A 15289-nucleotide genomic window follows, 5' to 3' on the forward strand; every position below is an offset into this window, starting at 1 on the left:
AATGCAGATCTTGGGAGGCAGTGGTGATGGCTCAACTAATTGCCACCTACAAGGGAGACCTGGACTGAGTTTGTTTCTCCTGGATTTGTTCATTATGGGCATTTGGGGAATGAACCAACCGATGGGAGTTTGCTTTCACATGTTCATGCACATGCTTTCTTTCTCTGCTTCTCAAATAAATAAGTAAATAGATTAAAAATAAATTTCATGGTATGTTCATTTGGCCCAGTGCTTGAGACACCACTTTGGTTCCAACTTTGGACATCTGTATTCCATATTAGAGTGCCTGGGTTTGAGTCCTGGATCTGTTCCCAATTCCATCTTCCTGCTAATGTATATCCTGGGTGGCAGCAGGTGGTGACTCACGTACTTGGATCCCTGCCACCCATATGAGAGACGAAGCTTGAGATCTGGGCTCCTGGTTTCAGCCTGGCCCAGTCTGGGCTGTTGTGATCATCTGGGACGTGAACTAGTGAATGGAAGATCTCTCTACCTTTCAAATAAATAAAAATAAAAAATAAATTGAAAAAAGAAGAAAAGAGCTATCTTTTATTGGTACTTTATACCAGGCATAATGTTGGTCACTTGAAATAAATTGCTTCCCTTGGTTCTATCAATGTAGAGTAGTTATTCCTATCTCCTTTTTGTGGTTGAGGAGGTGGTTTCTGGGCAGATAACTTGTTCAAGGTCAGGTGGCTAAAAGTGGAAAATGTAGATTCAGACTGAGGTGTCTGTGCTCTAAAGCCTGTATTGTGCTGTTCTTATACTAATTTCTCCAATTTATGCCCATAATAAGTAATTTGTGTGTATATATACATACATACATACATACATATATATAGTAAGAAATTTCTTATGATTATAATTAAAATTTTTGCATTTAGGGTCTGGAACACTTATTATTAATAGGTGGGATTATCTGATTGACTCTGGTGTTTTAACAGTGCTTTGTTCATGTGGCACAGAGTATGTATTGTAATTGTTGATGATAAAGGCAAACTTTGGTGCTGAATTAAATTTTGAATCCAAGGAAGAAATTCTGTCATGGTGTCAAAGGAATTAATTTTAAGAGCTATTTCTTCTAGTGTGAGACTACAACAAGTCACTCTTTCCCTTCATTATTTTCAGGGACTATTTTTGCATATGGTCAAACTGGAACAGGCAAAACTTTCACCATGGAAGGTGTTCGAGCTGTTCCTGAACTAAGAGGAATCATTCCCAATTCATTTGCTCATATATTTGGTCACATTGCAAAGGCAGAGGGTGACACAAGGTAAAAGAGAATTTTTTATTTTCTAATATTAAGGATACGAACATGGAAAGGACATGTATGTTCAAATGTTGTAAAATATTGTAAACTGTTCTTATTTTACTTTTTTTTTTAAAAAAAACTTTTATTTGTAGGTTTTTGGTTCGAGTTTCTTATTTGGAAATATATAATGAAGAAGTTCGTGACCTTTTGGGCAAGGATCAGACACAGAGGTTAGAGGTAAGGATGATTGAAACAGTACTTTCTGAGGCAGTAGAAGGCTTACTAAATTAAGGTCCTTTTTGTATAAAAGATAGCTTTAATATTTTAAATGACCCTGTGTGTATGTCATTTCATACATGTATGTGTCTGAGGGTGAATGACTGAAACAAGACTGTTGTCAGGTGATAAATGATTGGTAAGTTCGATTTTGCCAGGTACTTCAACATTTTAACATACAAGACAACCAAGAAAAGATTAGTCCTTAAAATATTAATATTCCAATTTTGATTAGGGTACCACTGTCAGCATGGTAATTAGAGAGGAGTAACATATGTTGAATGACAGTGGAATAGAATGTAGAACGGCAGCAGCCACCATAACTGACTCTTCCAGTGAGGTTCAGGCATTCAGTGTCGTAACTGGTAGTTAGTGACAGTGGAACACACTTTATTTCATTTAATCATACCAGCAGTTCAGTTTTACTGATGTGGTAATTGAAATTTAGAGGGATTCAATGACTTGCTCAAGATTGCATTGCACATGAATGGTATTGTAATCTAGGGTTAAAAGGATGATTTTTGGGGTCCTACTGTTTCAGCTTGATTTCGGCTATGTTTATTTTATACTTATGCCTCCTAATAGTCTGTGGGTTTATCTTGCAGTCTTAAGAAAAATACCATTTTGAAAGAACATTTTTTGTGCCAGTAATTTCAAATAAAATTTATTCTCAAAAATACTGTCAATGGTTCTCAACTCTGTTAGACCCGATGGGCCTTTTTGTAACGTGTGTTTTGTAATGCCCTTTTGACTGTCCTGAAATGAAATTCTTAAGTGATAAAATCTACCTATGCATGTAATGTTTGAAAAGTCAATATATTGCCTTACTGTAATAAAGGAGAGCAATAATAATTAAAAAACAAGATGCAGGGATGAGCTTTTGGTGTAGCAGTTAGGGTGCTACTTGGGACACCCACACACCATGTGCGAATGCTTGGGTTTGTGTCCCAGCTGCACCGTCAGTTCCAGTTTCCTGCTACTGTGCACTCTGAGAGGCAACAGGTGAATGGCTCAAGCATTTGTGTACCTGCTGCCCGTGTGGGAGACCTGGCTTCGGCCTGGACTAGTCTTGGCTGTTGGAGGCATTTGGGGAGTGAGCCAGCAGGTGGGAGGCCTCTCTGTTTCTGCCTGTCGAAGAAATTGTTTAAACCAGTAAAAAGACCCATGTCATTGATGATAACACCTGTTAAGGCATTCAGATCACCAGTATAACACACCTATAGTACTCTGCACACATAGGTGTTGCAGTCAAGGTGAATAGTTATGCTTCTGACACAAGTTGAGTTCTGGTTTTCTGGCTTGGGCCTTTGCCCAGCTCCAGGTGTTGTAGGTTTGAGAATTGAAGCAGCAAATGGGAGATGTCCATCTTTGAGAGATGAGACAGAGCTTGAGTCTACTGGTTCGCTCCTCAAATACCTGCAGCCACCAGTGGTGGGCTGGGACCAGGAGCCAGGAATGCAATCCACATCTGCCATGTGAGTGTCAGAGCCCAGTTGTTTGAATGATCACCGTTGCCTCTCAGGGTCTGCATTAGCGAATGAAAAGCTGGACTCAGAATCTGGAGCCAGAAATTGAACCGAAGTCCTCTCTGTGGGACATGAGTGTCTTAACCACTAGGCTAACACATGATCCTGATTTGTTCTTTCAGAACAGTTAAGAAAAAAATTACAAAAATAGTAATTAGTTCTTGGAAGAATTCTGAATAAAAGAAAGTAGTAGTATTTCTTCTGTTTTCTTCTGTTCCTGTGTTTTATTGTTATAATTACTATTACCATGGAAAAATACTTTGTCTTTATTTGTAAGATTATGTTATATAATAACTGAGTATAGACTCGGATAATTGTAAATGGTTTTTTTGTCCATGTGAGTATCTGGTAGGTCATTTGCAATTGTGTGGGACTGTTCTTCATTGGGTAAGACACACCCATTTCAGAATGTTTAGAATCCTTATTCTGTTTCTGTAAATACTAATAGTGCCTTCCAGGGAACCAGAAACTCCCCCACAGATTTCTAAAACATTCTTGGCGGAGGAGTAACTGCTTTCATTGAAATCTATTGTTTTAGTGTTATAAAATGTATTTGGTATAGGAAGTAAATTACTTTTTTTTTTTATGATGAAAACTCTTGGTAGCATTACCACCCATTTTTAAAAATTGTCATAAATTTTGAATCATTTTATTCATCTATTCAGTTATCTACACTTAATAATATTGAGTTGATATCATATTGTGATTGGAAAAAATACATAAAGACCTTAGAGTTCTAGTTTGGAGACTGATGTCACTTTGCAGAATGCCTCTAGTCTGCAGTGAGATGAATACAAAAAGTGACTGTAGGTGTTTAAAAACTTTATAGCAATATGCTTTCATAGAGTATGATTTTTGTATTTTGCGAAAGTACTAGTTTTCCAGAAATACACACATTGTCCTTTAGTGTAAAATCTTTTGAGAAGTATCAATATAGACCAATACTATTAAAACTTTTTTAAGGGATTAAAGCCTGAATTTTGCTTTCTCCAAACTAAACCTGAGTTTATTAAATACATGAAAATGAGGCTGTCTTCAGATCCTATCTGGGACTGAAGACCCCCAAAGTCCCTCAGGGTGGTCTTGGTGCCAGCATGACTGAGGATGCTTCTCACAGCGTGATTTCACACCCACTGACTTACAGGGGCCAGTGCACCCCTTTTTCTACTTATAATACTGAGCTTTAATGTATATACTGTGACAAAGGAAAACTTTTCCTAACTTATTAGTCACAAAACCCCCAAATAGATTGAAACTCAGCCCCTGGAATTTGGAGTGACCGCCCTTCTAACTTTGGTCGTTGGATTGTTTTTCAAGTTTTTGTTTGCCTTCCTTGTCTATGAGGTCTTAGTAACTGTGGGATGATTTTCTCCAATGATGGCCACAGGCCGCTGCCTGTTTTACTTTATCCTGTTAGCTTTGGAGATGACTTTTAGGACCCTCAAAATGAATTTTATTTATGAAAAATTATCTGCATCTTTTAAAAAAGATTTATGTATTTATTTGAAAGAGTTACAGAGAGGCAGAGGCAGAGAGAGAAAGAGAGGGGTCCTTCATCCACTGGTTCACTCCCCAGATGGCTGCAACCAGCTGGAGCTGCGCCAATCCGAAGCCAGGAGCCAGGAGCTTCTTCTGAGTCTCCCATGTGGGTTCAGGGGCCCAAGGCTTTGGGCCATCTTCTACTGCTTTCCCAGGCCACAGCAGAGAGCTGGATTGGAAGTGGAGCAGCCAGTACACAAACCAGTGCCCATATGGGATGCTGGCACTGCAGGCTGTGGCTTTACCTGCTATGCCACAGTGCTGGCCCCAAGTATCTGTATTTTAGGTAAATGTGTTCTAAGTATATCCTTCATTTTGGTAAAAGTATTTATATTGTAACAGATAATTTGTTTAATCTTTCATTTAATGAATATAAATTTCCAAAGTACAGCTTATGGATTACAATGGCTTCCCTCCCACCCGCAACCCTCCCCTTTCCCGCTCCCTCTCCCCTTCCATTCACATCAAGATTCATTTTCAATTCTCTTTATATACAGAAAATCAGTTTAGTATATATAAAGATTTCAACAGTTTGCCCTCACATAGCAACACAAAGTGAAAAAATACTGTTGGAGTACTAGTTATAGCATTAAATAACAGTGTACAGCACATTAATGACAGAGATCCTGCATGATATTTTTTTTAAAAATTGATTAATTTTCTATGTAATTTCCAATTGAACACCAAGGTTTTTTTTTTCATTTTCAATTATCTTTATATACAGAAGATCAATTCAGTATATACTAAGTAAAGATTTCATCAGTTTGCACCCACACGTAAACACAAAGTGTAAAAATACTAACATAATATTTTTACATGTATACTGTAGACTTATTTCACTCAGCTGCTGTAAATTCTCCAGCAGTTTCAAGTTGCTGTTACATAAATAACAATAACTGTTCTTAATCTTGATTCTGCAACCAGATTGCATTTTTCTCCTGGTTTCGTGCTCTTTCTAGCTTTCTGTTTTGTTTTGTTCATTTGTTAATACTTTGTAAGTTGCTAGTTTTTTTCCCATTTCAGGGTCCATGCTCATATTCTTCTACTATTCCAATCCAGATTATTGGCTTTCTGTTTCTTCTTCAGGTTTTTAGCTTAAACATCATAATGGAAAAACTTAATCTGATGCCTGCACTAACTTAGTGTCTCTGTGATATATTTCCATGTTGTCCTGTATTTTTTCTTCATTGTATCATCACAATTGAAATGAAGTAGACTGTTACATCTGTTTGTATATGAAGTGTCTGTCTTATTCTTCACTACTTCCCCATTCTCTAGTAGAGTAACAAATACAATAGCAATTCAAAAATTTTGTGAAAAATAGAACTAAAAGATGTTTTAATGCAAAAAACTTTTTTAAAAAAGATTTATTTATTTACTGAAAGTGTAACAGAGAGAGAGGTTGCTGGTTCACTCCCAAGATGACCACAGCTGCCAGGGGTGAGCCAGGCAGGAGCCAGGAGTTTCCTCCAGGGGATGTAGGGGCTTATACACTTGGGCCATCTTCCGATGCTTATCACAGTCTGTTAGCAGGGAGCTGGATCAGAAGTGGAGCAGCAGGAATAGGAACTGGTGCTCAGGGGATGCCAGCATCACAAATGGCAGCTTTACCCACTACACCACAACACCGGCCCCACAAAAAACTTTAGAAATTCATGCATAGTTGTTTCATAATTTGAGTTTTCAAAAACTTTTTCAAGACCCCTTGTAGTAGGTACTCAATAAGTAATTGTAAGAATTATGGATGTCAGTGTAAAGTCTCTTTTGTTTTGTTTTGTTTTAGGTTAAAGAAAGACCTGATGTGGGAGTTTATATCAAAGATTTATCAGCTTATGTTGTAAACAATGCTGATGATATGGATAGGATTATGACTCTAGGCCACAAAAATCGTAAGTGTAGTGCGTAATTGTGATTCAATAAATGTGTGATGAGTAGGCTGGTCTAGAAGCAAAACTGTTATGGCACTTTGCTTATAGAGAGTGCATTTTAGGTTTCTTCAGAACATTCCTGCTTTGATTATTTGCTATGTAGAGAATGTATATGAATGAAAGACATCACAGTTTGTTTTTCCTGCTAACCAAAATTTTTTTAATAGTGTTAAACTTTGAAACTCCTTTGTAGTTGGCTCTTACTAGCTATGAGAGGGCTTCAAAAAGTTCATGGAAAATGGAATTAAAAGATAAGTTTATTTTGGTGTATGTAAAACATTTGTGAAATCCACGCTTTGTTTTTTCTTAATATGCATCTTCATTAGCATTTAATGAACTCTAGGAATATTGGTAACATTTATTGAGCACTTGGTAAGTGGGAAGTGCTTGCTTGTAAGGATGGTCTCTTCTGGCCCTCTCAGAAGAGTAGGAAGCCCTCAGGCTTGCTTGAGTGAGTGACCTGTTCAAGGCAGTGTAATCACTAAGTAGCAGAGGCATTTGAGTGTAGGCCACAAGTATGCATCTGACAGGGGTATACTATCTCCCTTTTGTTGACAAGTGAAGCAAAACAAAATTAAATTTAAAGTTTGCATTCTTTTCGGTAATAATTTCAAACTTTTATTCTCAAGGATAAGAAGCTTCAGTAATACATTTTACACAGATGCTACAGGCCTAGTACTAGGGATGCTGCCAATAGCAGTTAGAGATTGGAAGTAAAATATAAGAACAGAAAGTGAAAAAAAATTTTAAGTTTTTATGACTTCACTATAGACCTAGCAAACCCAAAGAAATTACACAAAAATTTTGAAGGGGCTGGTGCTATGGTGCAGTGGGTTAAACTCACAGCCTGTGGCACTAGCATCCTGTATAGGAACTATATAGCTGCTTCACTTCCAATCCAGCTCTCTGCTAATATGCCTGAGAAAGCAGCAGGAGATGGCTCAAGTCCTTAGGCTCCTGCATCCACGTGGGAGACACAGAGGATGCTCCTGGCTCCTGGCTTCAGCCTGGCCCAGCCCTGTCATTGCTGCTGTTAGGGGAGTGAACCACTGGATAGAAGATCTCTCTCTCTTCTTTGTTTCTTCTCTTTCTCTATAACTCTGCCTTTCAAAATAAATAAATAAATAAATATTTAAAGAAAATCATTTATATTCTAATAAACAATAGGGAAGGACTAATAAAAGGGCCAAATCTTAGGAAAAAATGAGCAAAAGATATGTATGAGTGTGTTATTCACAGAACTGTACACAGCGATAAGCATATGAAAGGATGTTCAACCTTACAATTAATCAGAAAAATGCATATTAAAACAACAATGAGAGATATGTAATCCATCAGAATATATGGAAGATGTCAGGTTGGTGAGACATTGAAGAATGTGAATAGGTACAAGTTTTGGGTTTTTTTTGGTAAGATTTATTTTGTTTGTTTGAAAGGCAGAGTCACAGAGAGAAGGAGAGAGACACTGAGAGAGAAAGAGATCTTCCATCCTCTCTTTACTTCCCAACTGGCTGCAGAGTGGGGCCAGGCCAGGCTAACACCAGGAGCCTAGAACTTCATCTGGCTCTCCCATATGAATGACAGAGGCCCAAATACTTGGGTTATCTGCTGTTGCTTTCCCAGGCACCTATAGCTAGGCGCTGAATTGGAAGTAGACTGCTGGGGCTCAAACTAGCTTAACACCCTGCAGCACAACACTGGCCCTGTAGATAGAGCTTTTTAAAAAGTTTTGTTTGTTTGAAAGGCACAGCATCAGAGGGAGAGGGAGAGAGAGAGAGAGAGAGACCTTCTACCCACTTGTTCACTTCCCAAGTAGCCAGAACAGGCAGGGCTGGGCTAGTTTAAAGCCAGGAGTCAGGCACTCTGTCTTGGTCTCTTCAGTAGGTAGCCAGTGGCCAAGCACTTGGGCCATCTTATGCTGCCTTCCCAGGTGCATTAGCAGGAATCTGGATTGGAAGCTGAGCAGCTGGAACTTGAACTGACACTCTGATATGGAATGCTGAAATTTTTAATTTTTTTTTTTAATTTTTTTTTTAATTTTTTTTATTTTTGACAGGCAGAGTGGACAGTGAGAGAGAGAGAGACAGAGAGAAAGGTCTTCCCTTGCCGTTGGTTCACCCTCCAATGGCCGCCGCGGTAGCGCGCTGCGGCCGGCGCACCGCGCTGTTCCGATGGCAGGAGCCAGGTGCTTATCCTGGTCTCCCATGGAATGCTGAAATTTTAACCCACTCTGCCACAATGCTAGTTCCTAGATAACAGCAATTTTGAAACAGTATCTGTTATAATAGTAACAGTATCTGTTGACATTTAAAGTTTTTAAGTTTTTATATATTTGAGAAGCAGAAAGAGAGCACCAATGCAAATAAGCATTCCTATCCACTGGTTTACTCCCCAAATGGCTGCAGAGCTGGGACTGGGGCTGGCCAAAGACGGGAGCTGGGAATTCATTTGAAGTCTCCCATGTAGGTGGCAGGAACTGAATTACTTGAGCCATTACCTACTGCCTACCAGGGTCTGCATTAGCAGGAAGTAGGAGTAGGGATCTAGAGCTGGGTGTTGAACCTAGGTTCTCCAGTAGGGCATGCAGATGTCTTAACTGCTAGGCCAAACAAGCACTTGTTTGCTGACCTTTTTATTTATTTATTTATTTTTGAAAGGTAGAGTTACAGAGAGGGAAAGAGAAAGAGAGAGATTGATCTTCCATCCACTGATTCATTCCCGAAATGGCCGTAATGGCCAGGACTGGGCCAGACCACAGCCAGGAGCCAGAAGCTTCTTAAGGGTCTCCCACGTGGGTGCAGGGGCCCAGGTACTTGGACCGTCTGTGATTGCCTTCCTAGGTGCATTAGCAGGGAGGTGGATCATTAGTGGAACAGCCAGGACTGGAACTGGCGCCCATATGGGATGCTGACATTGCAGGCGGCAGCTTAACCTGGTATGCCACAACAACTGCCTACAAAGTCTTTTGTTATTGGCATAAATTATATGAGAAATTTCATATAATGGTTAAATACACATCTGTGCTTCTATGGTTTCACTATATTTTCTTGTTTTTACGGTGATGAAATTAAGTCTTTACATTGTTCTGGATAATTATTTTTAAAGGCACTTTCTGCTACACTTTTTAAGAGTTTCCTTTCTTCATTAAAGGTTCTGTTGGTGCAACTAATATGAATGAACATAGTTCCCGTTCCCATGCCATCTTTACGATTACTATAGAATGCAGTGAAAAAGGCATCGATGGTAACATGCATGTCAGGATGGGGAAGCTCCACCTTGTAGATCTTGCTGTAAGTTTCAGGATACTGTACCCTTTCATGTGATCCATTTACATTATACATGAATACAAATTGAAGTAGAAAGGTGTGCTTATATATGATTTTCAAGTTGTAACTCTTGTGTATGTTTAATGAAAGTGTGTGGATGTGTATAGAATGTTGTGATCCTCCCTATATGTATGACTCAACTACAAAAATGTTGTTTCGTCTACTCATCTCCTTCCTTTTTTTTTTTTTTTTTTTTTTTAGTATTTACAAGTGAATTCCAGATAGCATATCAGATTTATTTACTGTTAAATTATAAAAATTTGGGAAGAATACTTTTTAATTTTACCTTTATTTTTATCTCTGTTTATGCTAGGGTTCAGAAAGACAAGCAAAAACTGGAGCTACTGGACAGCGCTTAAAGGAAGCTACAAAAATCAATCTTTCTCTTTCTACGCTTGGCAATGTAATTTCTGCTTTGGTTGATGGGAAAAGCACACATGTGCCTTACCGTAACTCTAAACTGACTCGACTTCTTCAGGATTCCTTAGGAGGAAATTCCAAAACCATGATGGTAAGACTTAACTAATGGTACAGTTAACCTCAGGCAAACTTAAGATTCAATTTTATGCTAATAACTGATATGTATAAAATAATTTTTTAAAATTTGTAGTTATCCTTTGTAGAGTTTACCTTGTGTTTTAGGCTATAGTGTTATTGGGAAACGTGATTGATGCTCTTTTTCAAAATTGGAGTGCATGTGTGCCTTAAAATTTTTGTTTTTATTTATTTGTAATGGTAGTATTAATTTTAACTCTGTATGTATAAAATGACTTCTGTCTAATTTCAACAGTGTGCAAATATTGGGCCAGCAGATTATAATTATGATGAAACTATTAGTACATTACGGTATGCCAACCGTGCTAAGAATATTAAAAATAAAGCTAGAATTAATGAAGATCCAAAGGATGCTTTGCTCCGTCAGTTTCAGAAAGAAATAGAAGAATTGAAGAAAAAGCTTGAAGAAGGTAACTTTTTCCCAAAATATTATGAATATTGGCTAAAATGTGTTGTTAACCACTAAGTTTTTTTTGAAGATTTATTTATTTATTTGAAAGGCAGAGTTACAGAGAGGCGGGGGGAGGGGAGGGTCTTCCATCTGCTGGTTCACTCCCTAGATGGCCACAATGGCTGGAGCTGCACCAATCTGAAATCTGGAGCCAGGACCTTCCTCCGGATCTCCCACTCAGGTGCAGGGGCACAAGCATTTGGGCCATCTTCCACTGCTTTCCCAGGCCATAGCAGAGAGCTGGGTCAGAAGTGGAGTAGCTGAGACTTGAACTGGCACCCATATGGGATGCAGGCACTGCAGGCGGTGGCCTTATCCACTATGCCACAGCTCTGGCACCAACCACTAAGTGTTTTTTTTTTGTTTTTTGTTTTTTTTTTTTTAAGATTTATTTATTTATTTGAAAGTCTGAGTTACAGAGAGAGGAGAGGCAGAAAGAGAGAGAGGTCTTCCTGGTTCATTCTTCCAAGGTTCAATGAACCTTGCTGGTTCATTCCCCAATTGGTCGATCTGAAGCCAGGAGCCAAGAGCTTCTTCTGGGTCTCCCACGTGGGTGCAAGGGCACAAGGACTTGGGCCATCTTCTGCTTTCCCAGGCCATAGCAGAGAGCTGGATGGAAAGTGGAGCAGCTGGGTCTTGAACCAGTGCCCACAAAGGATGCCAGAACTGCATGCCACGGCATTAACCCACTGCGCCACAGTGCTGGCCCCCAACCACTAAGTGTTTTAACAAAAATCACCTATGAAATGATTTTTGCATGTCTAACACTGATATTTAGAAGAGTTTCTGGGAAGTAATTGGTAGTGTATACTTTTTATAATAAACTTAAGCAAAAAGGCCAGCGCCGCGGCTCACCAGGCTAATCCTCTTCCTGCAGTGCCGGCACCCCGGGTTCTAGTCTTGGTTGGGGCGCCGGATTCTGTCCCGGTTGCTCCTCTTCCAGTCCAGCTCTATGCTGTGGCCCGGGAAGGCAGTGGAGGATGGCCCAGGTGCTTGGGCCATGCACCTGCATGGGAGACCAGGAGAAGCACCTGGCTCCTGGCTTTGGATCAGCGTGGTGCGCCAGCCGCAGCACACTGGCCGTAGCGGCCGTTGTGGGGTGAACCAATGGAAAAGGAAGACCTTTCTCTCTGTCCCTCTCTCACTGTCCACTCTTCCTGTGAAACAAAAAAAAAACTTAAGTAAAAATTATATAGTAATTATGTATATAGTTTTTTGAAAAAATAACTTACCTTTAAATTTCTACCTTTTATCCCCATGACATTTATAGATTTTGTATGATTACTTGTTAAATAATGAATTTTTGTTTATCTCTGTGTAAGAGTAAATTCTACCATGAGAATTATTTTTAAATATACATGTTTGTGAGTAGACATTAAGGTCATTACTTAAGTAAAGATAGATATCTGACAGTCATGGGTAAACTAAATTTGCTATGAGAAAAAGTGTATTGCATGGTCTTGGAAATATGCTTTCGTACATAAATTTGAACTTGAGATTTTATTTTGGAAATTCTTTTTTTTTTTTTTTTTTTACTTTTTTCAATTATTTTTGAGATAACATTTTTAATTTATCTTGTAGTCAAAGGCTTAATGTTCTACTAAATAAAGAGTTCAGGGGCCAGCCGGCGCCACGGCTCACTAGGCTAATCCTCCGCCTGCGGTGCCAGCATCCCAGGTTCTAGTCCCAGTTGGGGCACCAGTTCTGTCCTGGTTGCTCCTCTTCCAGTCCAGCTCTCTGCTGTGGCCCAGGAATACAGTGGAGGATGACCCAGGTCCTTGGGCCCTGCACCCGCATGGGAGACCAGGGGGAAGCACCTGGCTCTTGGCTTCAGATCAGCGCAGTGCGGCGGCCTCAACGCACTGGCCGTAGCGGCTACTTGGGTGAACCAACGGAAAAAGGAAGACCTTTGTCTTTGTCTCTCTCTCTCTCTGTCTAACTCTGCCTGTCAAAAAAAAAAAAAAGAGTTCAGGGGCGGGGCCAACACTGTGGCACAGCGGGTTAAAGCCCTGGCCTGAAGCCCGGCATCCCTTATAGGAACTGGTTCTAATCCCGGCTGCTCCTCTTCCGATCCAACTCTCTGCTATTGCCTGGGATAGCAGTGGAAGATGGCCCAAGTCCTTGGGCCCCTGCACCCATGTGGGAGACCCAGAAGAAGCTCCTGGCTCCTGGTCTTGGATCGGCACAGCTCCAGCCGTTGTAGCCATCTGGGGAGTGAACCAGCGGATGGAAGACCTCTCTATATAACTCTCTCTGTTACTCTTTCAAATAAATAAAATAAATCTTTAAAAAAAAAAGTTCACCGGGTTCTAGTCCCGGTCGGGGCACCGGATTCTGTCCCGGTTGCCCCTCTTCCAGGCCAGCTCTCTGCTGTGGCCCGGGAGTGTAGTGGAGGATGGCCCAAGTCCTTGGGCCCTGCACCCCATGGGAGACCAGGAGAAGCACCTGGCTCCTGCCATCGGATCGGCGCGGTGCGCCGGCCGCAGCGCGCCAGCCGTGGCGGCCATTGGAGGGTGAACCAACGGCAAAGGAAGACCTTTCTCTCTGTCTCTCTCTCTCACTGTCCACTCTGCCTGTCAAAAAAAAAAAATTTAAAAAGTTCAACAAATAAAGGCAAGAAGACCATAGTTCAGCAGCAAGGGCTTCAAACAATAATCAAATGAAAAGATGTTCAACTTCACTCACATTGAAGTAAATTTTAAAATGATCAAAAAATCATTAAAACTATAGTAGTATATAATTTTTTTTTTAAGATTTTATTTTATTTATTTGAAAGACAGAGCTACAGTGAGAGGTAGAGACAGAGAGAGAGGTCTTCGATCCGCTGGTTTACTCCCCAGCTGGCTGCAACGGCTGGAGCTGCGCCGATCCAAAGCCAAGAACCAGGAGCTTCCTGCAGGTCTCCCACATGGGTGCAGGAGTCCAAGAACTTGGGCCATCTTCTACAGCTCTCCCAGGCCATAGCAGAGCTGGATCTGAAGAGGAGCAGCCGGGACTAGAACTGGCACCCATTTGGGATGCTGGTGCTTCAGGACAGGGTTTTAACCCACTGTGCCACAGCACCAGCCCCATAGTATATAGTTCTTAACAGGTATGCTAGGTTAGAAATTTTGAAGCTCTTGGGCCGGTGTTGTGATGTAGCTAGTTAAGCCGCTACTTATGATACCAGACTCTCCCATATGGGCACTGGTTCAACTCCTGGCTGCTCTACTTCGCTTCCAGCTCCAATGTACCTAGGAAAGCAGCAAAAGGTGGATCAACTCTTTGGATCCCTGCACCCAGTGAGAGACCCAGATGGGGCTCCTGGCTTGAGCCTCGCAGTCTTGGCCGTTGCGGCCATTTGAGGAGTGAACCTGTGAATTGAAGAGCTCGCTGTTTCGTTCTTGCTCTCTCTCGCACCTTTTCTGGATAACTCTGCCTTTTAAAAAAAAATCAATATTTTTATTTTTTTTAAAGATTTATTTATTTGAAAGAGTACATAGAGAGAAGGAGAGGCATAGAGAGAGGTGTTCCGTCAGCTGGATCACTCCCCAATTGGCCACAATGGATGGAGCTGCACCGATTCGAAGCCAGGAGCCAGGAGCTTCCTTCGGGTCTTCCCACGTGGGTGCAGGGGCCTGATGACTTGGGCCATCCTCCACTGCTTTCCCAGGCCATAGCAGAGAATTGGATCAGAAGTGGAGCAGCTGGGACTTGAACCGGTACTCATATGGGATGCTGGCACTGCAGGCAGCGGCTTCACCTGCTACGCCACAGCGCTGCCCCCTAAATAAATTTTGAGAAAGAAAATTTGAAGATCTTATTAATGAGGGTAAGATATTTCCCAGTCATTAAGTGCTCAGTGACTGTGCTGAGATCTCTGGCACAAAGCTCCTTTGCATACCTGGTAAACAGAGGGTTTTGAAACTGTGCCTTTGCAGTCCATGGGGAGCCTGGTTAGATCACAGATGAAATCCAGAGATGGCAACATCACAGATATTTGGAGAAATTGATGATTAAAAAAACTTGAGTAAGATTATTGAAGAAAAGCAATAAGTGATAGGAGTTTTACTCTTAGTAAAAATTGTTGTTTCAAATCTGACCACTAGGTGGTATTTATAGCCAGTATGTTTTAAAGATTTTTTTTATTGCTTTGTTAATAGTGAGTACATACCTTTTTTTGGCTGACTTTATTTTTTACATTTTTATGTGGTAAAATATACATGCTATAATTTACCACTTTAAACACTAAGTGCATGGTTCAGTGGCATTACGTACATTCACATTGCTGTGCAGCTCTCACCACCGTCCAGCTGCAGAGCTTTGTCATCATCCCAAACAGACGCTACTTTAAATACTTTTCCCATTCTTTCCTCCCCCCAGTCCCTGGTAACCATTCTTCTACTTTCTGTATCTGTTAATTTGAGTAGTCTAGACAACTCATATATGTAAAATAA

At 40.6% G+C, this 15289-nt stretch overlaps 1 protein-coding gene across 3 annotated transcripts in view; it reads left to right on the top strand.

The window, feature by feature from the left end:
• KIF3A (kinesin family member 3A) overlaps positions 1 to 15289 on the top strand; it is a 61914-nt gene that overhangs the window by 20397 nt on the left and 26228 nt on the right. For all 3 annotated transcript variants that reach the window (XM_062189191.1, XM_062189192.1, XM_062189193.1), the window contains exons 3-8: positions 1129 to 1273; positions 1405 to 1489; positions 6377 to 6482; positions 9672 to 9811; positions 10161 to 10358; positions 10638 to 10812. In XM_062189191.1, the coding sequence (XP_062045175.1) occupies positions 1129 to 1273; positions 1405 to 1489; positions 6377 to 6482; positions 9672 to 9811; positions 10161 to 10358; positions 10638 to 10812 (849 nt within the window). The remainder of the gene's footprint in view (positions 1 to 1128; positions 1274 to 1404; positions 1490 to 6376; positions 6483 to 9671; positions 9812 to 10160; positions 10359 to 10637; positions 10813 to 15289) is intronic.

Source organism: Lepus europaeus, chromosome 4, assembly GCF_033115175.1.
Source record: "Lepus europaeus isolate LE1 chromosome 4, mLepTim1.pri, whole genome shotgun sequence".
In the NCBI taxonomy this organism is placed as follows: domain Eukaryota; kingdom Metazoa; phylum Chordata; class Mammalia; order Lagomorpha; family Leporidae; genus Lepus; species Lepus europaeus.